Source organism: Pseudorca crassidens, chromosome 5, assembly GCF_039906515.1.
Source record: "Pseudorca crassidens isolate mPseCra1 chromosome 5, mPseCra1.hap1, whole genome shotgun sequence".
In the NCBI taxonomy this organism is placed as follows: Eukaryota; Metazoa; Chordata; class Mammalia; order Artiodactyla; family Delphinidae; genus Pseudorca; species Pseudorca crassidens.
Window position 1 is genome coordinate 100,633,154 of NC_090300.1, and position 22,841 is coordinate 100,655,994.

The 22,841-nt window shown below is 37.2% G+C and overlaps 1 protein-coding gene across 2 annotated transcripts; it reads right to left on the bottom strand.

Annotated features, from left to right (window-relative positions):
• Positions 1-341: 341 nt before the first annotated feature.
• PCNP (PEST proteolytic signal containing nuclear protein) lies at positions 342-18,841 on the bottom strand. Of its 2 annotated transcripts, none has more exons than XM_067739030.1 (5): positions 18,691-18,841; positions 13,648-13,862; positions 10,790-10,864; positions 7,269-7,324; positions 342-1,512 (listed from the first exon to the last, which is right to left on the bottom strand). In XM_067739030.1, the coding sequence occupies exons 1-5, from the start codon at positions 18,815-18,817 to the stop codon at positions 1,392-1,394; spliced, it is 594 nt and encodes a 197-aa protein (XP_067595131.1). In that variant the 5' UTR covers positions 18,818-18,841; the 3' UTR covers positions 342-1,391. The 2 variants fall into 2 exon arrangements, with proteins under 2 accessions (XP_067595131.1, XP_067595130.1); XM_067739029.1 differs by lacking the exon at positions 342-1,512 and adding an exon at positions 4,320-6,105.
• Positions 18,842-22,841: the final 4,000 nt, after the last annotated feature.

A 22,841-nucleotide genomic window follows, 5' to 3' on the forward strand; every position in this document is an offset into this window, starting at 1 on the left:
TTTCTTCCTGCAGTTGCTACTTCTACTACACCGGAGAGTTCTCATGTTAATTCTATATATTACAGTTTCCCCTCATTGATAAAATGCTGAAAGAGCTTTCAGCAAAATTCAACACCTATTTCTGATAAAAGTACTTAAGAAAATTAGGAATTGATGGATATTTTTAACATGATAAAATATGTAGTCCTAAAGCCAGGATCTTATTTAATAGTAAAATGCTGGAGATATTTCCACTGAGAAAAAGACAAGGATACCCATTTATTCTACTACTATTCAGTACTGTATTAGTGGTATTAAGCAATGCAATTAGACAAGAAAATAAATCGAGGCACAAAAATTGATAAAGTAAAGCCATCTTTATTTGCAGGTGATATGATGGTACACCTGGGAAATTCTTGAGAATCGATGATAAAACTCAAACAATAAGGAGTTTAGTAAGATAGCAAGACACAGAATTAACATACAGAAAATTGTCTTCATATCTTAAAACAATAACCAGCACAAAATGATAGAGAAAACCTCATTTCAATAGCAACAAAGATGATTAAATATTGAGGAAGAAGCTTAACAAGAAATAGGCAAAACCCATATGAGAAAAAATTTAACACTCCCCCAAAACACAAAAGCAGACTGCTTCCTATTAGGATGGCTTAATATCATACAGATGTGTTAACTAAAATTAGATCTTGATCTCACAAATGCACAAGTATATATTCCAAATGGATCAGGAGTCTGTTTAAATTTGAAAATGAAACAATACAAGCACTAGAAAAACAAGGGTGAATTTATCTTTAACCTCAGTATAGAGAAAGGCTTTCTAACTATTAACAAAACTGAAAGGCAACAGAGATGAATAAAATTCACTACATTACAAAAAAAGGAAGCTTTTTGTATTACAAAGAACACCATAATCAAAGCCGAAAGACAATTAATAATTAGGATAAACTCTTTATAACATATGTATAAAGAGTTAATATATGACAAATTCTTAAAATTTGAGAAAGGACCAAAAACCCAATAGTAAAGTGGGAATGAAATAAACAGACTATTCATAAAGATATTCAAATGGCCCTTAAACATATGAAAAGATATTCAACCTCACTCATAGCTAGAGAGATGCAAATTAAAACTATTCTAACATGCCTTTTTTTTTTAATTAATTAATTAATTTATGGCTGTGTTGGGTCTTCATTGCTGCACGCGGGCTTTCTCTAGTTGTGGCGAGCAGGGGCTACCCTTGGTTGCGGCGTGGGGGCTTCTCATTGCGGTGGCTTCTCTTGTTGTGGAGCATGGGCTCTAGGCACACAGGCTTCAGCAATTGTGGCACGTGGGCTCAGCAGTTGTGGCTCACGGGCTCCAGAGCGCAGGCTCAGTAGTTGTGGCACACAGGCTTAGTTGCTTTGCGGCATGTGGGATCTTCCCGGACCAGGGCTCGAACCCGTGTCCCCTGCATTAGCAGGCGGATTCTTAACCACTGCGCCACCAGGGAAGTCTCGTGCCGTTTTTTTAAACCTATCAGATATGGCAAAAATTAAAAAGCATGACAAACACATTCTGCTGGCAAGGCTGTGGGAAAAGGCATTCATATATTTTTGGTGGGAAAACAAACTGGTACAATCCTTTTGTAGGAGAATTTGGCAATATCTAATAAGAGTAGATATGCACTTATATTTTGACCCAGCATCCTACTTCTGGGAATTTACCTGAAGGAAGATACACCCCAACGAGAAAATACACCTGCACAGGTTATTTGATTACAGCGTTGTAATGCAAAACATTGGAAATGACCTAAATGCCCATACAAGTAAGAGTAATTGCATTGACTATGGTATATTCACAATGGAGTACTATGTAGCTGTTAAAAATTTTTTTGAGAAAGATCTCCATGAACTAGTATAGTTTCCAGGGTATACTATAAAGTGAAGAAAAAAAAAGGATAAAAGAATAACTGTAGTATATTACATTTCATGTAAGATAAAAGGAGAAATAATAAACACCCATCTATTCATTGATTTAAAAGGAAACACAGGAAGGATAAACCAGAAACCAGAGATGGATTACCTATAGGGAATAGGTGTAAACAGGATAGAAAGGACAGGAGGAAGAGAATGAGGCAGAAATAGGGAGGAGTTACACTTTTTGTATCGTTCCAACTTTTAGACCTATGCTATTTCACATGCAAAACAAATTAACAATGAGCAGTAATTCATTATGAAACACAAACAAAACCAAACTGCATTACAAATGAGTAATACAATCATACTGAAAGGGGGAGCAAAGAACTAACCTACATAACTTTGTAAAATAGTATTTTGATTATGTACTCTTAAGACTAAAAAGGAAAGGAACTACATACAAATACTGCACTCTGGTTAGTTTTTCATAGGGAAATATATGAATTAATTCTGAAACTTTATGTGTATTCTAGAAATTAAGCAAATAAGTGAACAGATTATACATAGTCAGATTTCTTACTGTTGGACAAGAGTAGTAAGTAGAGAAAGGAGGAAGACTAGAATGTATCTGGTGTTGGTCTGGTAATGGAAGTATATGAACTCATGGAGATACATACAGTATACACATACATACACACACACACACATATAGATCTAGAAATTGATATAGATATATATACATACATATTCTAGCTCTGTCAAGTAGGCTAGAAGCAATGACACTTCACAACCAATGAGTACACTTAGTGCAGATTTTGATTCTAAAAGGAACCATGGATGCTTAGAGAAATCACTGATTCCAGGGTTAAAGAAGAGAAAATATGAGTCCAGAATATCTTCTGGTGCCAGAAATTAAAGATGTATTAAAAAAAAAGAATGGGGACATGTCAAAAAGACACAAGGGTCAATGGGGAGGGGTTTATGTGGGCAGATCTGGGACATTTTGAGTAACAAAATATATGATAGTAGTGCATTATAACCTATAGAATAACATAAGAATACACAGGCCCATTATCAATACAAAATTGAATAAAGAATGGAGAAGGAAATTTCCTCACAGAATTTGAACTACAAAAAATAGAAGATGAAAATAGAAAAATCATCATTCGGCAAATCCTACACTAACAATTGTTTCAGTAAAGAACCATGGGGGAAACACCCAAAAAACAAAAACCATGAATGTCTGCCAATTAGTGGGCAAAAGTATGAGAATACGATACTTACAAGAATTTTCCCATAAGATACTAATTACAAACAGAAAATTTACAACTTTGACATTGTATATATCTGGCAGATACCACCCTAACCAAGTGATCAAAATTAACATCACACTGGTAAGAGGACAAATTGACATCATGTGCTTGCTGATATACTGAAGACACATCCGTTCTGTCTTATTTTTGCCAAAAATGCATAAACTGAATTTGTGAGGAAACATTAGGGAAATCCCAAATTGGGAGATCTACAAATAATTGGCCTGTACTTTTCAAAAAGTCTAAGGTCATAATAGACAAACACTGAAGATTCCCAGATTAAAGGGGTTTAAGAGAGATGACAACTAAACAATATGTGATAATGTAGTGAATCTTCAACTACGGAGACATTAGTGGAGCAAATGGTGAAATTTGAATAAGGTCTGTAGAATAATAGTGTAAGGTGATATAATATTTTAATAATGTTAATTCCCTGATTTTGACAATTGTCCTGTGGTTGTATGTTATCATTTGAAGAACATGGAAGTACTTCACTATATTTTTGCAATGTTTTGAGTCTGAAATTTTTTCAAAATGAAAAGTTAAAAAAAATTAAAAAGTATCTTCATCTCAGCAGGGAAGTAACTTGAACAATCCCTCCACAGTATATCAAGCTAACCCTGATTATTAGCGTTAAGAAAAAAACATTTGAAATTCATAGCCTTCATTTGTAATTAGTCTAACTAGAAACGAACCTTAATTTTAAAATGTTGTTCGATCTTTTCATTTACTCACACCTGACCTATAGGGCAGCAGCATTATAAACATTAAGAAAATATTTAGAGATAATGGATGGCAGACACAAGTAAGAGAATACCTTCTAACACTTAGGGATTTTCAAAGGTATGCCTCAGCAGGATTTTCTACAGCACATTAATAGATGATACTTTGGCAGTAGAGGAGAGGGAGGATTTGGACTAGGTCTTTTTCTAACCTGAGATACTGTAATGTTCTAGAACTATGTGCTAAGTTAGGTAGACTCCAAAGAGCAATTTAAAATCTCCCATTACTCTGGCCAACAATCTGGGCAAGAGCACCAATAACATCTGTCTCTTCTTTGTTTAAAACAAACCCAGCAACAATTAAGTGTAACAGAAAATAAGAACACTGATAGAGTTGGACAAATTTATTGGTATTTTAGTAAAGACATTCATCTCAGTCGTTTTGGGATGTTATTTCAACATAAACATTAAAATGAACAAAAATGGGAAGTTTGCCTACGTTAAAGCAAGTTAAATTCATGTATCTTGATATAATTAAACCATGTAAGTAAGAACTAATCGTTCTATATACATTTCCATTGTTTTACTTGGGGCTTACTCTAAACTCATATGCAAGTGAACAAAGTATTAGGAATATATACAGGCTGCTTCTCTGGAGTTATTACCTATTAAAAGAGCTCAGAGAGTAGTTATCACCAATTAAACAGTATGAAGCTGCCTCCAAATCTAACATTGTAAGAGTTTTCAAGGAAATCATTATACTGTATGTTTCTTTTATGTGTGACTATGCTTTTAAAGATGTGTTTAACTGTCACATTAAAAAAAGAATTCATATACAATACAAAAATACAAAATAAACACAATCCTACAACACAAAGATTAACAAAGTATATGTGGTCAAAGATTCCATAAAATATGTTTAAAGATGCATTTTCTTTCCTTTTATTTTCAGTATCTAAAATGTGCTTTTAAAGAGGCCACTGGTTAATATGTATACAGTTAAAAGAAACAATATTATTGTGCTAAATAAGAATTCCTGTAATAAGTTCAAATCAAATTGGATTTCACAAGTTAGTAACATAAATGCTTTGATAAAGTTACAGAAAGTGCATCTTTCTTATTTTCCATCTTCATACAATGTTGCCTTTTTTTTTTGGTGTTTATATCCTTTAAAAAATAAGAACAGCCAAATATTTAACTATTATGTACATTTAAATTTTTGGTGGTGGTTTGTTATTTTAAAAGAAACAGCTTCCTTATGATTTGCCTGAAGATCTGGTGGAAATACTTACAGGAACTAGCTAATAACAAAAACCAAGAGAAGCACATTCAAAATACTGATTTACTTTGGTAGCAAATGGTTGTTCTTTGAAGACTATCAAAGGTAGACAAGACCCTTTAAAGTGAAGTGGGCTATTTTAAATACTCAACAGTTTACATAAAATTTTAAAATGTTCTTTTTAAAGAGCTAAGCATCTGTATCCACTGATAGCAATGCAATAACTAGTTTATGATGATTCGAAACAAAACAAATGCCCATTAGGAAAAAAAAAAGCTGTATTTTAATTTTTATCTAATTTACTTTCTCAGTCAATAGTCCAGCAACATTTTCCTCCCAATACAATACTCCCTTCTCTATAAGGCTGTTCCTGGGAGCCAGACTTTAGGTTAACAAGGGAGTTAAGTTAGAGAGTAACTGCCTACAGTTTAAATAGACAACTTTTTGCTTCCCTCTTAATGTGCTAGTAGTTGTGTCTAAAAAAATATGCAATTCTTAGAAAGGTACCATTTATGATTTTTTTAATCATCTATAACCTTTGGAAACTAATCACGTGAAACTACAAAATTAGCAAATGTCTTGAAATCTGTATATAAAACATAAATTACCTCTAATTTCAAATTCTCATTTATTAGTGTACCAATCTTTAAAAAAAGAAAAAGAAAAAAAAAAGGCGGCTCCAAAGATAGTCTTATACCATTCTTTAAAAAAGGAAACTGTTCCTTTTAACTTTACACCCACCCCATACCCCAATTTCAAAACACATCATTTAATTGTCTTGGTCATGGACATTTCCAAGATGAGATTTTATATTTCGCTCCCATAGCTTCTGGTTATCAGAAAACCCATGCTTTCCTTTATTGAAGGAATTTGGTCCTGCTGATGTTGGTGTATCCCTGTGTTAAAAGAAAGGAAACTTATTTAAAATGTTATATAATGATTTTCGGGCTATGTTTTTAACTCATTCAAAACACATTTGTTTAGCACCTATTATAAATGCAGGCCAAACATCAGAAGCCTCTACAGATCTTTTTAAAAATACCCTTTACACAGACCCTGTCCTAAAATTTCAGATTCAGTAGGCCTCAGGAGAAGCCAGGTAAATCTGTAGTTTTAACAAACATCTAAGGTGATTCTGATATGCAGCAACCACTATAGTGGCAACCACTATAGTTTTAAAAACCGTTGCTTGTAACCCATTAACAGGGTCATTAAATCAATTTGGTGGTGGCTTGCCATCAGCATTTATAAAAAATGAAACAGAAGATGTCATTTTATGAACTCCTGTTTCAGTTTTAAATGTTTAGATATATGAAGATATATGTATCCTGGGTGTTTAGATTTGGTTATAATGCCAGATGTATTTACTTTAGGTCCCAGTCCGAAAGGGAGGCAGGCAGACAGCCACTGGGACAGTTCCCGTTTGAATCATAGATGAAGTCTGAAGACTGATGCTTGAAGACTCAGCACTTAGTTCTTTGGGAGAATATATACATTTGGTAGAAGTGGGGATATAGTATAGGTTGTTTTGAAGCCCAGCTTTCTTATTAGCCTCGAAGTTATCCATTTACACATACAGAGACAGGAAACTGAACATCGTGTTAACTTGAAATTTATGTTATTTTCACAATAACAGAAACAATGGAGGAAAATTTTTAAATGTTTTTGTCTTCTTTTTATATTTGGCATTTAAATTACTAAGGAAAATGGGACACATACAATCAAGATTAAGTGGTGGGAATATCTTAAGTGAGATGAGTGAAAGCCATTTTTTTATACCTGAAAAAAACTTTTAAATTTTATATCAGAAACATTTCTCATAACTGTTTATTTGAAAAAATTTAGATTACATGTATCTGAAAAAAAATAGCATTAAATTATCATTATTTTTTCTTTTCTTAAAATACTAATTTTCTTTTACCAGGAGAGTAATCTCAGAAAATAAAACTCTTTTGCCCAAATATGCAACAAAAGCTTGAACACTAATAGATTATGTGCAATTTATTCTTGCTCTTAATTCACTATAATTTTCTACAATATTATACAAAAATTATAATACCTTCCAATATTCTTCATCCTCATCTTTGCTTCTGGAGGCATTTCCTCTGGTTCACTCTGGAGAAAAATGTAAGACAGAAACAGAGATGACTGCATGTAGATAGAGCTGACCCTTGAACAATGCAGGAGGATTAGAGGCACTGCCTCCACAGTGCCACAGTCAAAACCCCGTGTGTAACTTTATAGTTGACCTTCCATAGCCACGGTTCCACACCTGAGGATTAAACCAACCTTGGGAGAGTGTAGTACTGTAGCACGTTACTGAAAAAAATCTGCATATAAATAGGCCTGTGCAGTTCAAACCTGTGTTGGTCAAGGGTCAACTACATTAAAATCACTTGATTATCAATAATGCTAAATTTTATATCTAAGTCTGAAATTTTGGTGAAAGGAGAAAATCATTTATCTTAACTACAGTAAATAAAACCCTCATGCTTCTAGTGTGCTGATTCTGCATAAAGAAAAAAAATTTGGTAAAAACTCGATATTCTAGGGACTCCCCTGCCGGTCCAGTGGTTAAGAATTCCGTGCTTCCATTGTAGGGGGTGCGAGTTCGATCACTGGTTGGGGAACTAAGATCCTGCATGCCGTGCAGCGTGGCCAAAAAACAAACCAACAAAACACAAGAACAAAAAAACCCCCCAAAACAAAAACAAAACCCCCCAAAAACTTGATATTCTAGAACTAAAACTATTTGTTTACTAGAAGCTACACATTGTGTTAAATGCTTTAATATGCACTGTCTTTGAAAACCCTAACAATCCTACAAGGTGGGTATGAGTATCATCATTCACATTTTGTAGGTAAGGTAAACAAGGTTAACTTGTCCCAAGTCACAAAACAGCTAGATGCCAAAGCAAAGGCTCTTAACCATTTTACTGTATTGCTCCTTCTCAAAAATGTCTCCTTTACTGAAAAGACATCTTGAAAGCTCATTCTCTACTACTTTTCCATAGTTACAGCTCGTGAAAAGATATGTGACAAGTGTCTTTTAGATGTTTTTTAAGTATAAATGTTACTGGTGAGCTAAATATTATTTTTTACACAGTCATCTGCCAAGATCCAGCTTAAAGGGATTTCTACTGGTCAAATCTGAGACAATTTGAGCATTATAACGTGTTGAATAGAGCCTACACTTATAAAAGCTCTTCCTTACAGTAAGAAACATTAAACATAGAAGGGATGAAAGAATGAAAAAAAATCACCATTCAGCAAACATCATAATAATTGATTCCGGTAAGAATCATCAATGAATGTTAACACTCATGAGTGAACACTTAAGAAATTATGTATTTTCACATATTCTTTTTTTAAATTTTATTTATTTATTTATGGCTGCGTCGGGTCTTCGTTGCTGTGCGCGGGCTTTCTCTAGTTGCAGCGAGAGGGGGCTACTCTTCATTGAGGCGCACGGGCTTCTCATTGTGGTGGCTTTTCTTGTTGTGGAGCACGGGCTCTAGGCACACGGGCTTCAGTAGTTGCGGCACGTGGGCTCAGTAGTTGTGGCTCGCAGGCTCTAGAGCACAGGCTCAGTAGTTGTGGCGCACAGGCTTAGTTACTCTGTGGCATGTGGGATCTTCCCGGACCAGGGCTCAAACCCGTGTCCCCCGTACTGGCAGGCTGATTCTTAACCACTGTGCCACCAGGGAAGTCCCCTCCACATATTCTTAAAACATATGCCCACAAGATAAATTTTAATTATAAAAGATAAAACAGTAATTTGACAGTGGAGAAATCTGGCAGACATCACTTTAACTAAATGATCAAAGTTAACACTGCCAGTAATGGGATATACTGACATGTGCTCCTAATATGATGCATTGAGAACTTGGCATCACTTCTGTGGTACGCCTGCCAAAAGGAATGTGAATCTAATCATAAGGGAACATCAGACAAATCCAAACTGAGGGACGTTCTACAAACTAACTGGCCTGAACTCTTCAAAAATGTTAACGCCATGAAATACGCAGAAAAACCCAGGAGTTGTCCAAATTAAAAGAGACTAAAGAGATACAACTGAAAAAGTATTTTTAAATTTCAAAATTAACTAAATGAACACACTCTTTGTACAATATATTTCAGGCTTAGATATATATCCAAGGTTAATTAATATGTGCTGCAGAAAAAGGAAGAACCAGATGAAGATTTTATTTCCTTTTATTTTTTTGGCCATGCTGAGCGTCATGCGGGATCTTAGTTCCCTGACCAGGGATCAAACTGGTGCCCCCTGCAGTGGAAGTGCAGAGTCTTAACCACTGGACTTCCAGGGAAGTCCCAGATGCAGATTTTAGATGCCTGTGTTCTTTTACCTAAGAGACAAGTTTATCCCTACCTATCATTACCATCTTATAGCAGAAAGAGTGTTGTCTGAACCTGTCTAAAATTTCTTTAAAAACAGGGAAAACAGTAACGTATGATGCAAAGAACAGAGGACAAGAAACCAGAAAGCTCAGTTCTAGTTCAACACTTGTGCACAATACTTATGCACACTTAATTTCTCCATTTGGAAAATAAGAATAACCATATTACACAATTCACAGGGATGTATGGAGGATAAAATAAAGTTGTGTGAAAAGATTCAAACTGTTAGGCATTCAAAGCAAGCCATTACTATTATGTAGGTGCTTACTATTTCCAGCCTCTCTACTTCTGCACATGTTGTCCCCTTCTTCCCACAATGTCCTTTCCTGATAACAATCTGTACAAACCAAAATGCTACCTAATCTTTTTTAAAATTTATTTATTTATTTATTTTTGGCTGCATTGGATTTTCGTTGCTGCAAGTGGGCTTTATCTAGGTGCGGCGAGCAGGGGCTACCCTTTGTTGTGGTGCGCGGGCTTCTCATTGCAGTGGCTTCTCTTGTTGCAGAGCACGGGCTCTAGGTGCACAGGCTTCAGTAGCTGTGGCTTGCGGGTTCTAGAGTGCAGGCTCAATAGTTGTGGCGCACGGGCTTAGTTGCTCCACGGCATGTGGGATCTTTCCGGACCAGGGCTCAAACCCGTGTCCCCTGCACTGGCAGGCGGATTCTTAACCACTGCGCCACTCTGGAACACGTACATATTGACTAGATCTTCTGGCAGAATCACCTGCACTATTGTTATTCCTCATGGGGATACAAGAAGAAAGCACTATAGCTGCTTTTTAAAGCTGAACACATGCATAATGTCTCACTGAAGACTCCAACTATAAAAATTATTGAAGACAGCAGTATTGAATTTTCCTTTTTTTGGATCCTACATATTTCATAGCACACATATATATTATTACTCATAATAAGCATCTGTTGATTTGATTAAGTTCCTTGCCCCCCCAAAGTCAGTAATATTTTAAATAATCCCACAATCAAATTAAATAAACAGAAGAAATATCCAGATTTTGCAGATGTCATTTAAAAAACAACAACTGTTCAGAGCTGCAAAAAAAGTTCACTAGTACCATTAGTACAACTTGACAATTTGCCACTAACATCTTTCTTAAAGAACTTGTTAAAGTAAAACAAACAAAACCAGGTATCAACTTACATCTTCATCTTCATTAAAGGCTGCTGCTACTGAAAGGGTTTTTGGAGCAAGAGTTGGAACCGTTTCCTTAGGTTTCTGAAGAAGAAACATTAAAAAGAATATAATATGATGTTTACACAGGCTTATTTAATGACAAAAATAATTTATCTTCAAAGATTCAACTTTATGTTTTCATAGAAACATACAGTAAGGAACTAAGAACAAACATTGGAGAAATCTTCTTTCTTTTTGAAAATGTGGGTTATCAATGGGTAGATTTTACTTTATTAATTATATGTCCATTTGTTTTCCTCCTGTCAAAGATTTTCTAGTTAGGGTCTATAATTTAATATCACTTAGCTAAAAGGTACCTGGTACAGGTAAGAGAAAATGAATATTAATACCTGCCCATAGTAACATTAAAATTAAGCACAGTGTGCCTTGAGAAAGATATGAAGACTCATCTTTCTCTACTAGCTAGCTGCCTACTGGACAGCACCACTTAGCGCTCCCAGGGGTACTGCAGTGCTCATTAAGTGCTCAAGTCAGAAAACCTTTTCTTCAACTTGCACATTTTATTGTAAGGTCCTGTTAACTAGATCTCTATTAAACAGACTTAAATCTCCCCTGCCTTCCCAGCTTACTACCACACTACCAACACTAAGGCCCCTTATCATTACTTGCCTGAACTGCTGTTAGAAATACCATCTCCCCACCTTCTGTATTTATTTTCCTCTAATTCTCTATACTGGCATCAGAGTAATGTTTCTAAAATGCAAATCTGTTTAAGGCTCGAGACTCTTTATAATGATTCCATGGCTCCTCTAGAACCCAAAGAATAAAACCAAACTATATTATGGAGTACAAGTCCTTTATGATTTGGTCCTGTGGTCTTATTTGGGGGGCTTTCTATCCCTGCATTTGCCTACCAAACACTTCCTAACTATGAACAATTTCCTGAATGCATCATGTGGCTTCACATCTAAACTGCCTTTGCATAAGTCTTTTTTTTGGCTGTGCTGCACGGCTTATGGGATCTTAGTTCCCCGACCAGGGATTGAACCCGGGCCCACGGCAGTGAAAGTCTTAACCACCGGACCACCACGGAATGCCCTGCATGAAGCTCTTTTTATCTGAGATGTCCCTTTGCCTCTTGCCTGCACTTAAAGCCAACTCTAGCATCACCTCACCAGTAAAACCTTCTCTGAACTGCTGAAACAAAATTAACCATCCCTTCTTGTATAACAGAAACACTTTTTATAAATAATGTTTGTTTTTGAATAAAAATGTTCATTTGGAAATTATGCATAGCGACTCTAGAAGCATCCTTTACTCTTAAAGATGTCATGTATTTGATGTTGTACATAAACATAAGACACAAGTAAGTATTTGTTGGCTGTCTATCTTTTCACATCATATAATCAAAAGCAACAGCTTCAACTATTTTCATATCCTACACCTCATTTCGCCAAGATTATGTTTACACTTTGGTTTACTTTATGAAAAAAAGGTCTTTTGTTTTCTAAAGACTGAAGTTTTACTGAATAGGCCTTTTCAAGCATAACCCTCCCAACTAAAATGATCAGCAATTACTAAATCACGTCAATGATTCAGCAAAAGTAGGGATATGGATATCTGATTTAGGAGGTGTGTTCAAGTACCGTAAAATCTATTATCAAGGGGAACACCTGTATGAGAAGTGTACATGAGAACCACATGTTTAATGACTATCAAAAAAAGTAAATATCTATGCAGGTAGGCCTATGCAACTTTATAAAAAACATATTAAACCAAAAGAATCAGCTCAAATAGGGAAAAGAGTCATGAAGTAATGAAGTTACAAGCTGAATGTCTTTTGTTCACACTAAATTTTTTAGAAAAAGGAAGAAAAGGAAAAAAGCAAAACAGCATAGGGTGGGAGTAGGGGTTCTGAGGAATGGTAGCTTTTTTAAAACTAGTGTAGCTCAAACACACTGACTCTAGTAGGAATCTGATCCATATCATATTTTTAAGATCTTTGAATGACATCTAATGAAGAAATCAAGCTGTATGCATCCAGGCAACTGAGCATTAATTTTCACAGAACAGACATGAACAAACAACTTAAAAGCAATTTTAAGATTATTCTCCTTACACAAGAATGTAACCATTTTCTAAAGCCAATAGCAATACACTATTCAAGTAACTTTTTTTCTTAAAGAGATCTGTTTAGTTGAACCACATGAAATTAACACTTCTGTAGATCAGAAATAGATAAATCTCTAAACTTCATATGCTTCAATCTAATACTTCAAATACTTTCCAGATACTCCAGGGTTAATAAGTATTAATTTAAGGTTTACATCTTAAAACAAGGAATCAAAAGTTGATCTGTAAAGGACTACTATCATAGATTATAATACTCAATGTCCATTTGTAGCTTCAAAGTAAGGCAATCAGGAAGCTCTTATTAAGCAATACCTTACTAACATTAATCTTTTAAAATACAAATAAATGATTTCTAAATATTATTTTTAATATCACTGGAATTAAAAGATAAGAAAAATAAACTGAAACTCTAAAAATATTTTTCAGGTTTTGCTCAACTTAGGAAATCTTAAGGTATTATTACTTTATAAATCATATAGTCCCTATAATAGTTGTTCCTTCTCATATTCCAACCTCTTCTTAAAAACAGCTTTGTTGAGTTATAATTCATCCAGACCTTTCTTGAATATAGAGCCACTAATTTCTTAAATACTTACATGTAATAAGTTCATGCACCAATGTATCTTTTTATACATCTTTGTATACTTAATTTATCATAATCCAATAAAAGCACGTTTTGAAAACAAATTTTCAGACCCATAACAAATATAATATATAAAATAACAACTCACACTTGAGCCAAGTTTGATGGATATGGCTGAGGCTTTCTTTGTCATCTGACTACCTATGGCAAATCCAAACTTGGAGATCTTTGTAGGCTTTGTAGGGAGGTCTGCAGCTTCTTCTTCAGCTGATCGCTTCTCAGCGCTGCGACTGGAATTTTCCCCTCCATTACTGGAAGAAACAGTCTTAGTTTTCACAGGTTTTTCTGCTTCTTCTTCAGGTCCTGGTGAAGTCGAAACAACTTACCAAGATGAGCTATTTTTACTGAGCAGATTGATGGGAGCAGCAACCTCAAAAAGCATCGTTATAAAGAAGATACCTCTGCAGTTGTCACCTACTGAACCCAACAGTCTCTTCCACTGTTTGTTAGAGTATACAGCAGGAACTGAGATTGTGTGGCAGTAGAAGAGGCTCCCATGAATTAACTAGCATAAAATACAGAGCAATTTAAAATTATAAATATAGAGTTCACAAAAAGTAAGACCCTTCAACTAAACACTGTAAGTTGTACAATAATCTAGTTATTTGTGGAATTTTTCTTTTTATAAATTAAGATCTATAAATTCTATACAAACTGGTTTGCTGGCAGTTAGTCACATCATAGGATAATACATTTGACTAATAAAAAGTCTAATATTCTTCAATAACGTACTACTAGTTATACAAAGTACCCTGTTATGAACAGCCCATTATTACCCAAACTACAGTGTTAGTACAGCCTGGAGTAATCTTCTTGAATGATGTGTTCTTCCTGAACATTTCACAATTTTTAGTTAGAAAGGAACTTCAAGGAAGACTTCAAGGTCATCCCCTCTTGAGTAACTGCATTCTACTCTCAAAGCTTGATTAACATCTGTTTAGGCTACTCTTAATATCAACAACTATATTTAGGTTTATATATTATTTTTTCTCATGAAAGAAAGATGAGCTAATGATAATTTCAAACAGAAGACATACATATGTAGATATGGAATGCAAGATGTCTTTCAGTAATTTTGCTTCTTTATATTAATAAATGAAATTAGTTCTCACTTGAATATCTTAGGCCTGTTACACATGCAGCCTATTTAAAAACATATTGGGAGGTAAGACAGAAGGCTGGCTGATTATTAAATATTTTATTTTCTTTCCCAAGTTTACCAATTTACCTTTTGAATGTATTCTGCTACACTGGATGAATAGTTTATGGAGAAAGAGAAGATTCTCTAAGGGATGGCCCTGACAACAGCTAAGAAAACATGACAAAAAGCTAGAATGGGTAGAAAAGGGGAAATCAAACAGACTGACAAGTAATGAATTAAAAGACGGGATGTTATAGATCCCGATCTATATAGTCTTGGAATGATGGGGTAGCTAAATTAATAAGCACTTTGAATAGAACATTTTATTTTGTTTACAGGAAAATAAAATGAACTCTTTATTACCTTTAGACAAGAGGTGAAAGTTTTAATAACAATGTAGGGGAGAAATTAAGCAGGATTAGGTTTTGGGATTTCCCTAAGAAGCAAAGACAGCACTGGAATAGTTGTCTGAGGTGCCATTCACTTATTTAGATATAAAATTACAAAAGCACCTGAAGAATGTAAGATTGCTATTCAATATTTGAAATACAGAACTCAATTTAGAATTTCTTACAAAAAAGACAGTATTATGCAAACATTTTTTCAGTCTACCACTAAATGCATTTATGCTAAATTTTATTCTGTATTCTATGTATAGTTTTTTTTTCATGTATAGTTTTAATCAAGTATGAATTTTACAGTAAAACCCAAACAGTAATAACTACTTCTTCTTTGTGACTGACACACAGCTAAAACTGGAAACTCACTGGCTCTACATATCAGAGCATATAGAAACACACAAAAAAGCCACTGGATTTACATATAGAAGCAATCTGTATACTAAATGCACAAGTCTGTGTAAACACAAAGTCTGAAAAACATCAAAACAAATAGAATAAAGAACATTTAGTCTTGATTTTAGTGTAACTCTGCTCTTTGAATTGTGACTCAAGGGTTATAATTAGTCAAAATTTCTGGTTCTTTTAAAACCTATCTTTTCTTAATTCTAGGTCTCCTTTTACCCAGAAAATAATTCTGGAACAAAGAATCTAGAAAAATCAAAGCATAAATACGACAAAAAGTGAAAAACATAATTCTTACTATAACATTAATAGCAACATCAAGTGTGACAACTAACTGAACTAGTATGTGCTAACACATGAAACACAATACTATCTGTTCAATCCTATGATTCTTAGGGAAGATTTCTATAGTGAATGCTCTAGAAAAATGTAGCATGAACAGGGGAGTTGGGAAAACTACTCTACCATTAATTAAGTAATCAACTGTCAGCAACTCAATTTTATTCACATCCGTGGTTCTGTCATCTGAAGAGGCAAACTATCAAGACCACTTAAGTGTTTTAAAGTCCATTAAGTGTTTTCCTTTAAATACAACATGTACTACTTTAGTTTGTATTCATTCTAAGCAAACAAAATGTGTAGATTAGTTAATGTGAAATCAAATTACACATGGTACTAGCATTTTTGGGGAGGAGAGGTGGGCCTTGGAGTACAAAGGTACCTTACTTTGAAAAAAATTACCCAATAAGTTTTAAGTCCATAAGGATACCCTTCATGACGCATTGGCATTCTGTTACAGAGAGATAGGGTACATACCTATCTCTCTAACAGGACATATTCAAGAACCTCCTGGCACAATAAATGTCAATTTCATTAAAGTAGTTTTAGATAACTTAAAATAGCCTGAGGTGGGCATGATTACAATATGAATAGCTCTTCTCTAAAGCGTCTACTTATTTCAAGGAGCTACAAAAATTTAACCAAAGGGAGGGGAAAAAAATCTACCTAAAACCTTACCCTTAATATCATCCCTTCTCTTTAAGGTGAGAGCACCTTACTTACTTACTTCAAGTAAGTAGCTTCTCTTATTAACATAAATTCATGTTAACTATGTTAACTCATTAAAAAATACTTATATTTCCAACTTACTGGACTGTTCAATAGGAGTTAAAAATCAGAATAATCTCTAGGTAAGTCCCCCAAGACAAACTTCATACTGTTTTAAAAATTTTAAAACTTGATACTGTTTTAAAAATTTGCCGTAAAATTATCAATTTAACAATATCCATGGTATGAATGTTTTAACTATGATTTCTTTGTACAATTTCATTAAAAATATCTGACATGCAAAAATGGTTTACATGTAACAGTAGTATTTTCTTTCAAAGGAAAGCACACCCAAGGCAAATTATGTAGAAGTTATTAAGGGATATTACTTACTTTAAGTCACCAACAAGGAGACAATAATTTTTGATAACAATTAGCAAAGATAACTTTATATCACCCCTTCACAAATATATGCTAAAGTAGAAACATCAATATTCATACTACAGAGCAAATTATCCCTAACTGAAAGGGTGGTGGACAAATTATATAGTGGAACTATGCTGACACTTAAGGTATATTTGTTTTGTTTTGTTTGTTGGCCACCCGGCGCGCCTTGCGGGATCTCAGTTCCCCAGTCAGGGATTGAACCCCGGCCAGGGCAGTGAAAGCCTGGAATCCCAACCACTAAGCCACCAGGGAACTCCCTTAAGGTACACTTTGGCTCACATTAAACACATCTCAGATACTCAGTCAAGACAGCTGGAAACCCATTCTAAAAGTTAAAAGGTAGTCTAAAAGTCAGATAAGATTCTTCAGGCTACAGATCTTTGTTTTTCCTCAAACTACTAATTTTTAAATGTAGTTCTACTTGATAATTTCCAAGACAATTTTTGACGAAAAAAATCGCTAACGAGGTAGCACTAAATGGCTTAAACTGTTGTTTCATAAACTATTTTACTAGTAAAACAACAATAACAACAACAAAAAACAAGACGGGAGGGGAGTGTGAAGAGGGAAAGGAGTTTGGGCTCAACTAATAGCACCGTACGTGTTTTTTAGAAAGGAATTTCTGGGTCCAAAGTAACTGAACATTACACTTTTCTCAATTTTTGTTTCCAAGTCAAATCACATTAAACTTGTTAGGAGGTCCTAACAGTTGCCTTCATATACTATTAATCTTCTGTATTTTCTCATATTAAATACTTTCAGGGATAAGACGTGAAGAAGAGTTAAGAGTGTGGTACTTAAAACGTTCTAAAGACATTATGCTCAGCTCGCACGTGTTAACTCACTAGCCTTGTGAGGACAAAGGGGCGGGAGGGCTGGAGAGATTACCGGATGTTTCTTTTCCTTAATGCACAAGACCCAAATTTAGAGGAGTGGAGGTGACAGAATAAAGATAGCTGTAACCTGAGTTTACATCGTAACAAAATACAGGAAGAGTCACACTAGTCTATTTAGCCACCTAAATATCTGGCGTGCAGTTAGCTGGCAACAGCCTAGCACAGAAAAGGCAGACAGTTCAAAGAAAGGCAACCAAACCGTAACCCTAGACCCGGCAGATTAAACCAGGAGGCAGGCAAAGATATTCCTCTTTCCCTCCATCGCCTTGACCCATCCCATTACAGGATCAGAACTAGGCTTGAAAATAAAGAAAAAGGCCAGGGTAGTCCACCTCCTCAGTGAAAAGGGAGCAGCAAACTAACTCCTAGGTGTAACTGAGAGGCCGGCACCGTCGGAAACTCGGCCTGCGGCCAGTTCCTGCGGCCACTGCTCGGTGACTCGCACTGTGCGAGCGCCCGTGTGCGTTTTGTGTGATTGCGTCCGCACCACCACTCCTAGTCCCACCCCGACTTCGGTCCCCCTTTCTGGGGCCCATCTCCCTTCTCTTCGGAAGCAGGGCCTCCGCTGGGGCCAGGAGGTGACGAACAGTGACCGGCTCTGCCCCGGCAAGGAGGCGATGTGGGCCCGGATGCCAGCAGGCCGCACCGGGCGTGCCCAGGGCTTGTGTGGGCCCAGCACCTGGCCGGGTGAGCGCCAGATCCGCCCTTCTCGCCCCGGCCTACTCCCCCCACCCAGGGGAGCTCAAAGAAAGGCCCAGAGCATCCCACGTAGCCCGCGACGCTGGGGTTATGTTCACCTCCGGCGGCTCCAGCTCGCTGCGGCTTTTCAGGCTTCTCCTCTCCCGCCTTTCCGTCCGCCATTTTCCCCGCCGCGGCCTCCGCTGCAGCCACGCCAAGGACGTCACGGCCCCGCCCAGCAACCATTGAGCTTCGGAGCCCGCCTTGGAAGCGGCAGCCTAGAGCGGCCCTAGAGAGTGAAGGGCCTCTCGGAGACTGAAGTGAATATGATATCATCGGCGAGCGTCCTCTGAGGGAAGGGCGGGGTAGGTTGAGCGGTCCGAGGACTGGTTAGGGACTTGACTAGAGGTGGGTTAGATTTTCATGGTTTACTGGCGGATTCAGGGAAGTGAGGGAAGGTGGGATCACAACCCTGGAAACGTTGGTGAGGTCAGGTGAGGTTTCTGTAAAAACTGGCAGACCGAAGCTAGCCAGGCTCTTTCATTCTGTCTGGTTTGCTAGATCACGTGTACCCACTCAAAAAAAAAAAAAAAGGACCGAATTCTTATTCCTACCTAAAAGCAAAATCAACGTTTATCGAGCGCCCTCTTGTGTCAGGCGCTATCTCGTTTAATCCCCATAATAGTCCAATGCGGAATTGCCCTCTTTTAATTAGCTGTGAGAGTTGAGGCCAAAGAAAAATTAGTCTAAGGTCGCGTAGGCAAGTGGTAAAACTGATTTTTCTACAAGCTGCAATTTCTGTGTCAAGAGAAGTTACTTTGTTACGTGAAGACCACAGTAGTTTCTGCCTTACTCAGAAACCTCTAGTGTATCCCCAGAGTTTGCAGAAAGAAGTCCAAGCGTTATATTGGGCCCCAGCCTAACTTTTCAGTTTCATCTTCGCTTTTTCTCTCTATATATACTGCCCTCTTGCTATACGGGGTCGGTTCCTTGCCTGTAGAACTGTAGTTTCTGGGTTTGCAGTACAATATACAGTGAGTGTTACAGAAATTGGTCTTACGGAGTCAGAACTTGGGTTGGAATCCCTTTACTGGCTGAGTAAACCTTGAGGGTTTCTTACTGTCTACAGACCTATGTTTCCTTCTCTATAAAATAGAAATAATAATAGTACATCCTCAAAGGGTGGTCCTGGGGATCAAATGAGATAATAAATTCCATATACCATTCTTTGATCATTGTATACTTCCCTCAATATGTGTTAAAAAGAAAAAAAGTTCTCCCTAGGCGGCTCAAAAATTCCTTGACCACAGAGACCATTAAAAAAATTTTTTTTTTCTTCACAGCAGTTTGTATTGCACATTTCATATATGAAAGGTGCTCAGTATTTGTGAATGGATGACTCCTCAGGCTCCGAGTCTGGAGAATGCAGAAAGAATCAAAGTGTGTTTCCCACGACAGAAAGAGGGTGGTTTGCTGATACGGTGATTTGGTGATTTGAAGTCCCTGGTCCACCATCTATGACAGTATATGTAAAAGTGCCCAGCAAACTATTTTACACAGAATAGGTAATTCATGTTTGTTTTATTTTTCCTAGATGTGATCTTCAAAAGTTACTTAATCGCTGAGTCTCCCTTTTTTTTTTTTGCCCGTACCAAGCGGCTTTCAGGGATCTTAGTTCCCTGACTAGGGACTGAACTCAGGCCCTCTGCAGTGAAAGCGTGGAGTTCTAACCACTGGACAGCCAGGGAATTCCTGAGACTCTTACTTTTAATCATGTTTTAAATGGAGACATAGGGACTTGCCTGGTGGCACAGTGGATAAGACTCCATGCTCCCAATGCAGGGGGCCTGGGTTCCATCCCTGGTCAGGGAATGAGGTCCCACATGCATGCCACAACTAAGAGTTCACATGCCACCACTAAGGAGCCTACCTGCTGCCACTAAGGAGCGTATCTGCTGCAACTAAGGAGCCCATGAGCGGCAACTAAGGAGCCCCCTGCCACAAGTAAGGAGCCCGCAACTAAGACCTGGTGCAACCAAATAAATAAATAAATAGAGACATAAACATGTGATTTTTATTTGTAATTATGTATGTATTTGCTTATATATGCTTTTTTTGAGTTTTTATGTGTACCCATTTATTGATTGCTGGGAATACAGCTTATTGAGGATACATGACGTGATGCTTATACGTTTTTTTTTTTTTTTTTTGTGGTACGCAGGCCTCTCACTGCTGTGGCCTCTCCCGTTGTGGAGCACAGGCTCCGGACGCTCAGGCTCAGCGGCCATGGCACACGGGCCCAGCTGCCTCGCGGCATATGGGATCTTCCCGGACCGGGGCATGAACCCGTGTCCCCTGCATCGGCAGGCGGACTCTCAACCACTGCGCCACCAGGGAAGCCCTGATGCTTATACTTTTAAATGAGAAAAATGAAATTTAGAGAGGTCACATACAGCTATCCAGTTCCATATACCACACTGCAGAAGTTAAGGATGGAAGATATTAATCCATTCACCTGTCTGTTCCATGAGGTCATATTGTGCCTATCTTGCTCACCATTGTTTCCCTAGGACCTAGATTATACCAGTTTTCAATAAATATCTATTGAAGAAGTGAATGCAAGCTTCAGTAACCCCCAGCAAATGGGTTAATGGATGAAAAGGCAGTGGAGTGCAGGGCAAAGAGCAGCAGCATTGACTGCATCAGACAAAACCGAATTTAGATTATAACCCTGCTATTTGCTAATCTGTGAGTTTGAACGGGTAAGGTAATCTTACTGAATATATTTTAACTATAAAAATGTACTAATACTCATAGGGTTACTGAGAGGAATAAGTGTGATAATACAGGTAAAATTTGTAATACAGTGCTTGGCTTGTGGCGGGCACTTGCTTAATAGTAGCTATTGTTTGCAGTCTCTAAAGAGCTATTCAAATAATGAGTAAACAAGCTGAAAATGGAGAGTAATATAGACAACTATTATTATAATTTATGTAGGTTTTTAAAAAATTATTTATTTTTGGCTGCGTTGGGTCTTCATTGCTGTGCACGGACTTTCTCTAGTTGTGGTGAGTGGGGGCTACTCTTCGTTGCTGTGCATAGGCTTCTCATTGCAGTGGCTTCTCGTTGCAGAGTATGGGCTCTAGGTGTGCGGGCTTCAGTAGTTGTGGCACGCGGGCTCAGTAGTTGTGGCTCGTGGGCTCTAGAATGCAGGCTCAGTAGTTGTGGTGCACGGGCTTAGTTGCTCCACAGCATGTGGTATCTTCCCGGACCAGGGCTCGAACTGTGTCCCCTGCATTGGCAGGCAGATTCTCAACCACTGCGCCACCAGGGAAGCCCCTCCAACATATATTTATGCTTACTATATGCCAAGCATAGTCTGCATTTTTTTAACATGAAATCAAGTACACTAAATCATCACCCTATGAATTAAGTGCTACAATTACTTTGTTTTTATAGAAGAGGAAACTGGGACACTGAGAAGATAAGTAAGGGGTGGAGCCGAGTGTGGAATTCAGGCACAGAGCTACAACAAATTAGAGAGGAAAAGTGACTAATCATGGTTTCACTAACCTTGTTTTTGTTTTTTAACTTTCAAATTTCTTTACAGCCCAAATTAAGATGAAAACATATTTCTATTCATCCAAGTAATCCAAAACATTCACTGGTTAGATCAGGGTTGGCCCCATGACCCTGTAATATTAAATTACCCAGTTGGGCTTGAACTATCTATCTGATGTTGTACCATGAAATACAGAAACAGAATTGCACTGGGTGTCAAGTGACAGCAGCTCATGGGCTTTGTTTTGTGTGTGTGTGTGCTTACATTTTTTAATTTTAATTTTTAATTTTTTTTCAAATTCTTTTCCAATTTATCACTAACGTTGGTTCTTAATTCAGCCTGTAATCCCATTATATTTCCCTATACCATTCTCAAGATTTAGTATACATCAGAGTCATCTGAAAGGCTTCTCTTTTTTTTTGGCTGCATTGGGTCTTCGTTGCCATTCGCAGGCTTTCTCTAGTTGCCGCAAGCCGGGGCTACTTAACTCTTCGTTGCGGTGCGCGGGCTTCTCATTGCGGTGGCTTCTCTTGTTGCGGAGCACGGGCTCTAGGCGCGTGGGCTTCAGTAGTTGCAACATGCGGGCTCAGTAGTTGCGGCACGCGGGCCCTAGAGGGCAGGGCTTCGATAGTTGTGGTGCATGGGCTCAGTAGTGGTGGCACATGGGCTCTAGGGTGCTCGGGCTTCAGTAGTTGTGGTGCACGGGCT

Bases quoted from the DNA above. Each gene is read 5' to 3' on its own strand.
- PCNP (XM_067739029.1), bottom strand. From the start codon at position 18,817: ATGGTTGCTGGGCGGGGCCGTGACGTCCTTGGCGTGGCTGCAGCGGAG. The intron at 10,865-13,647 runs GTGAGTTGTTAT...TTTCTTCTTCAG, and splicing joins CCATCAAACTTGGCTCAAGT to AAACCTAAGGAAACGGTTCC. The intron at 7,325-10,789 runs GTAAGTTGATAC...ATTTTTCTCCAG, and splicing joins CCTTTAATGAAGATGAAGAT to AGTGAACCAGAGGAAATGCC.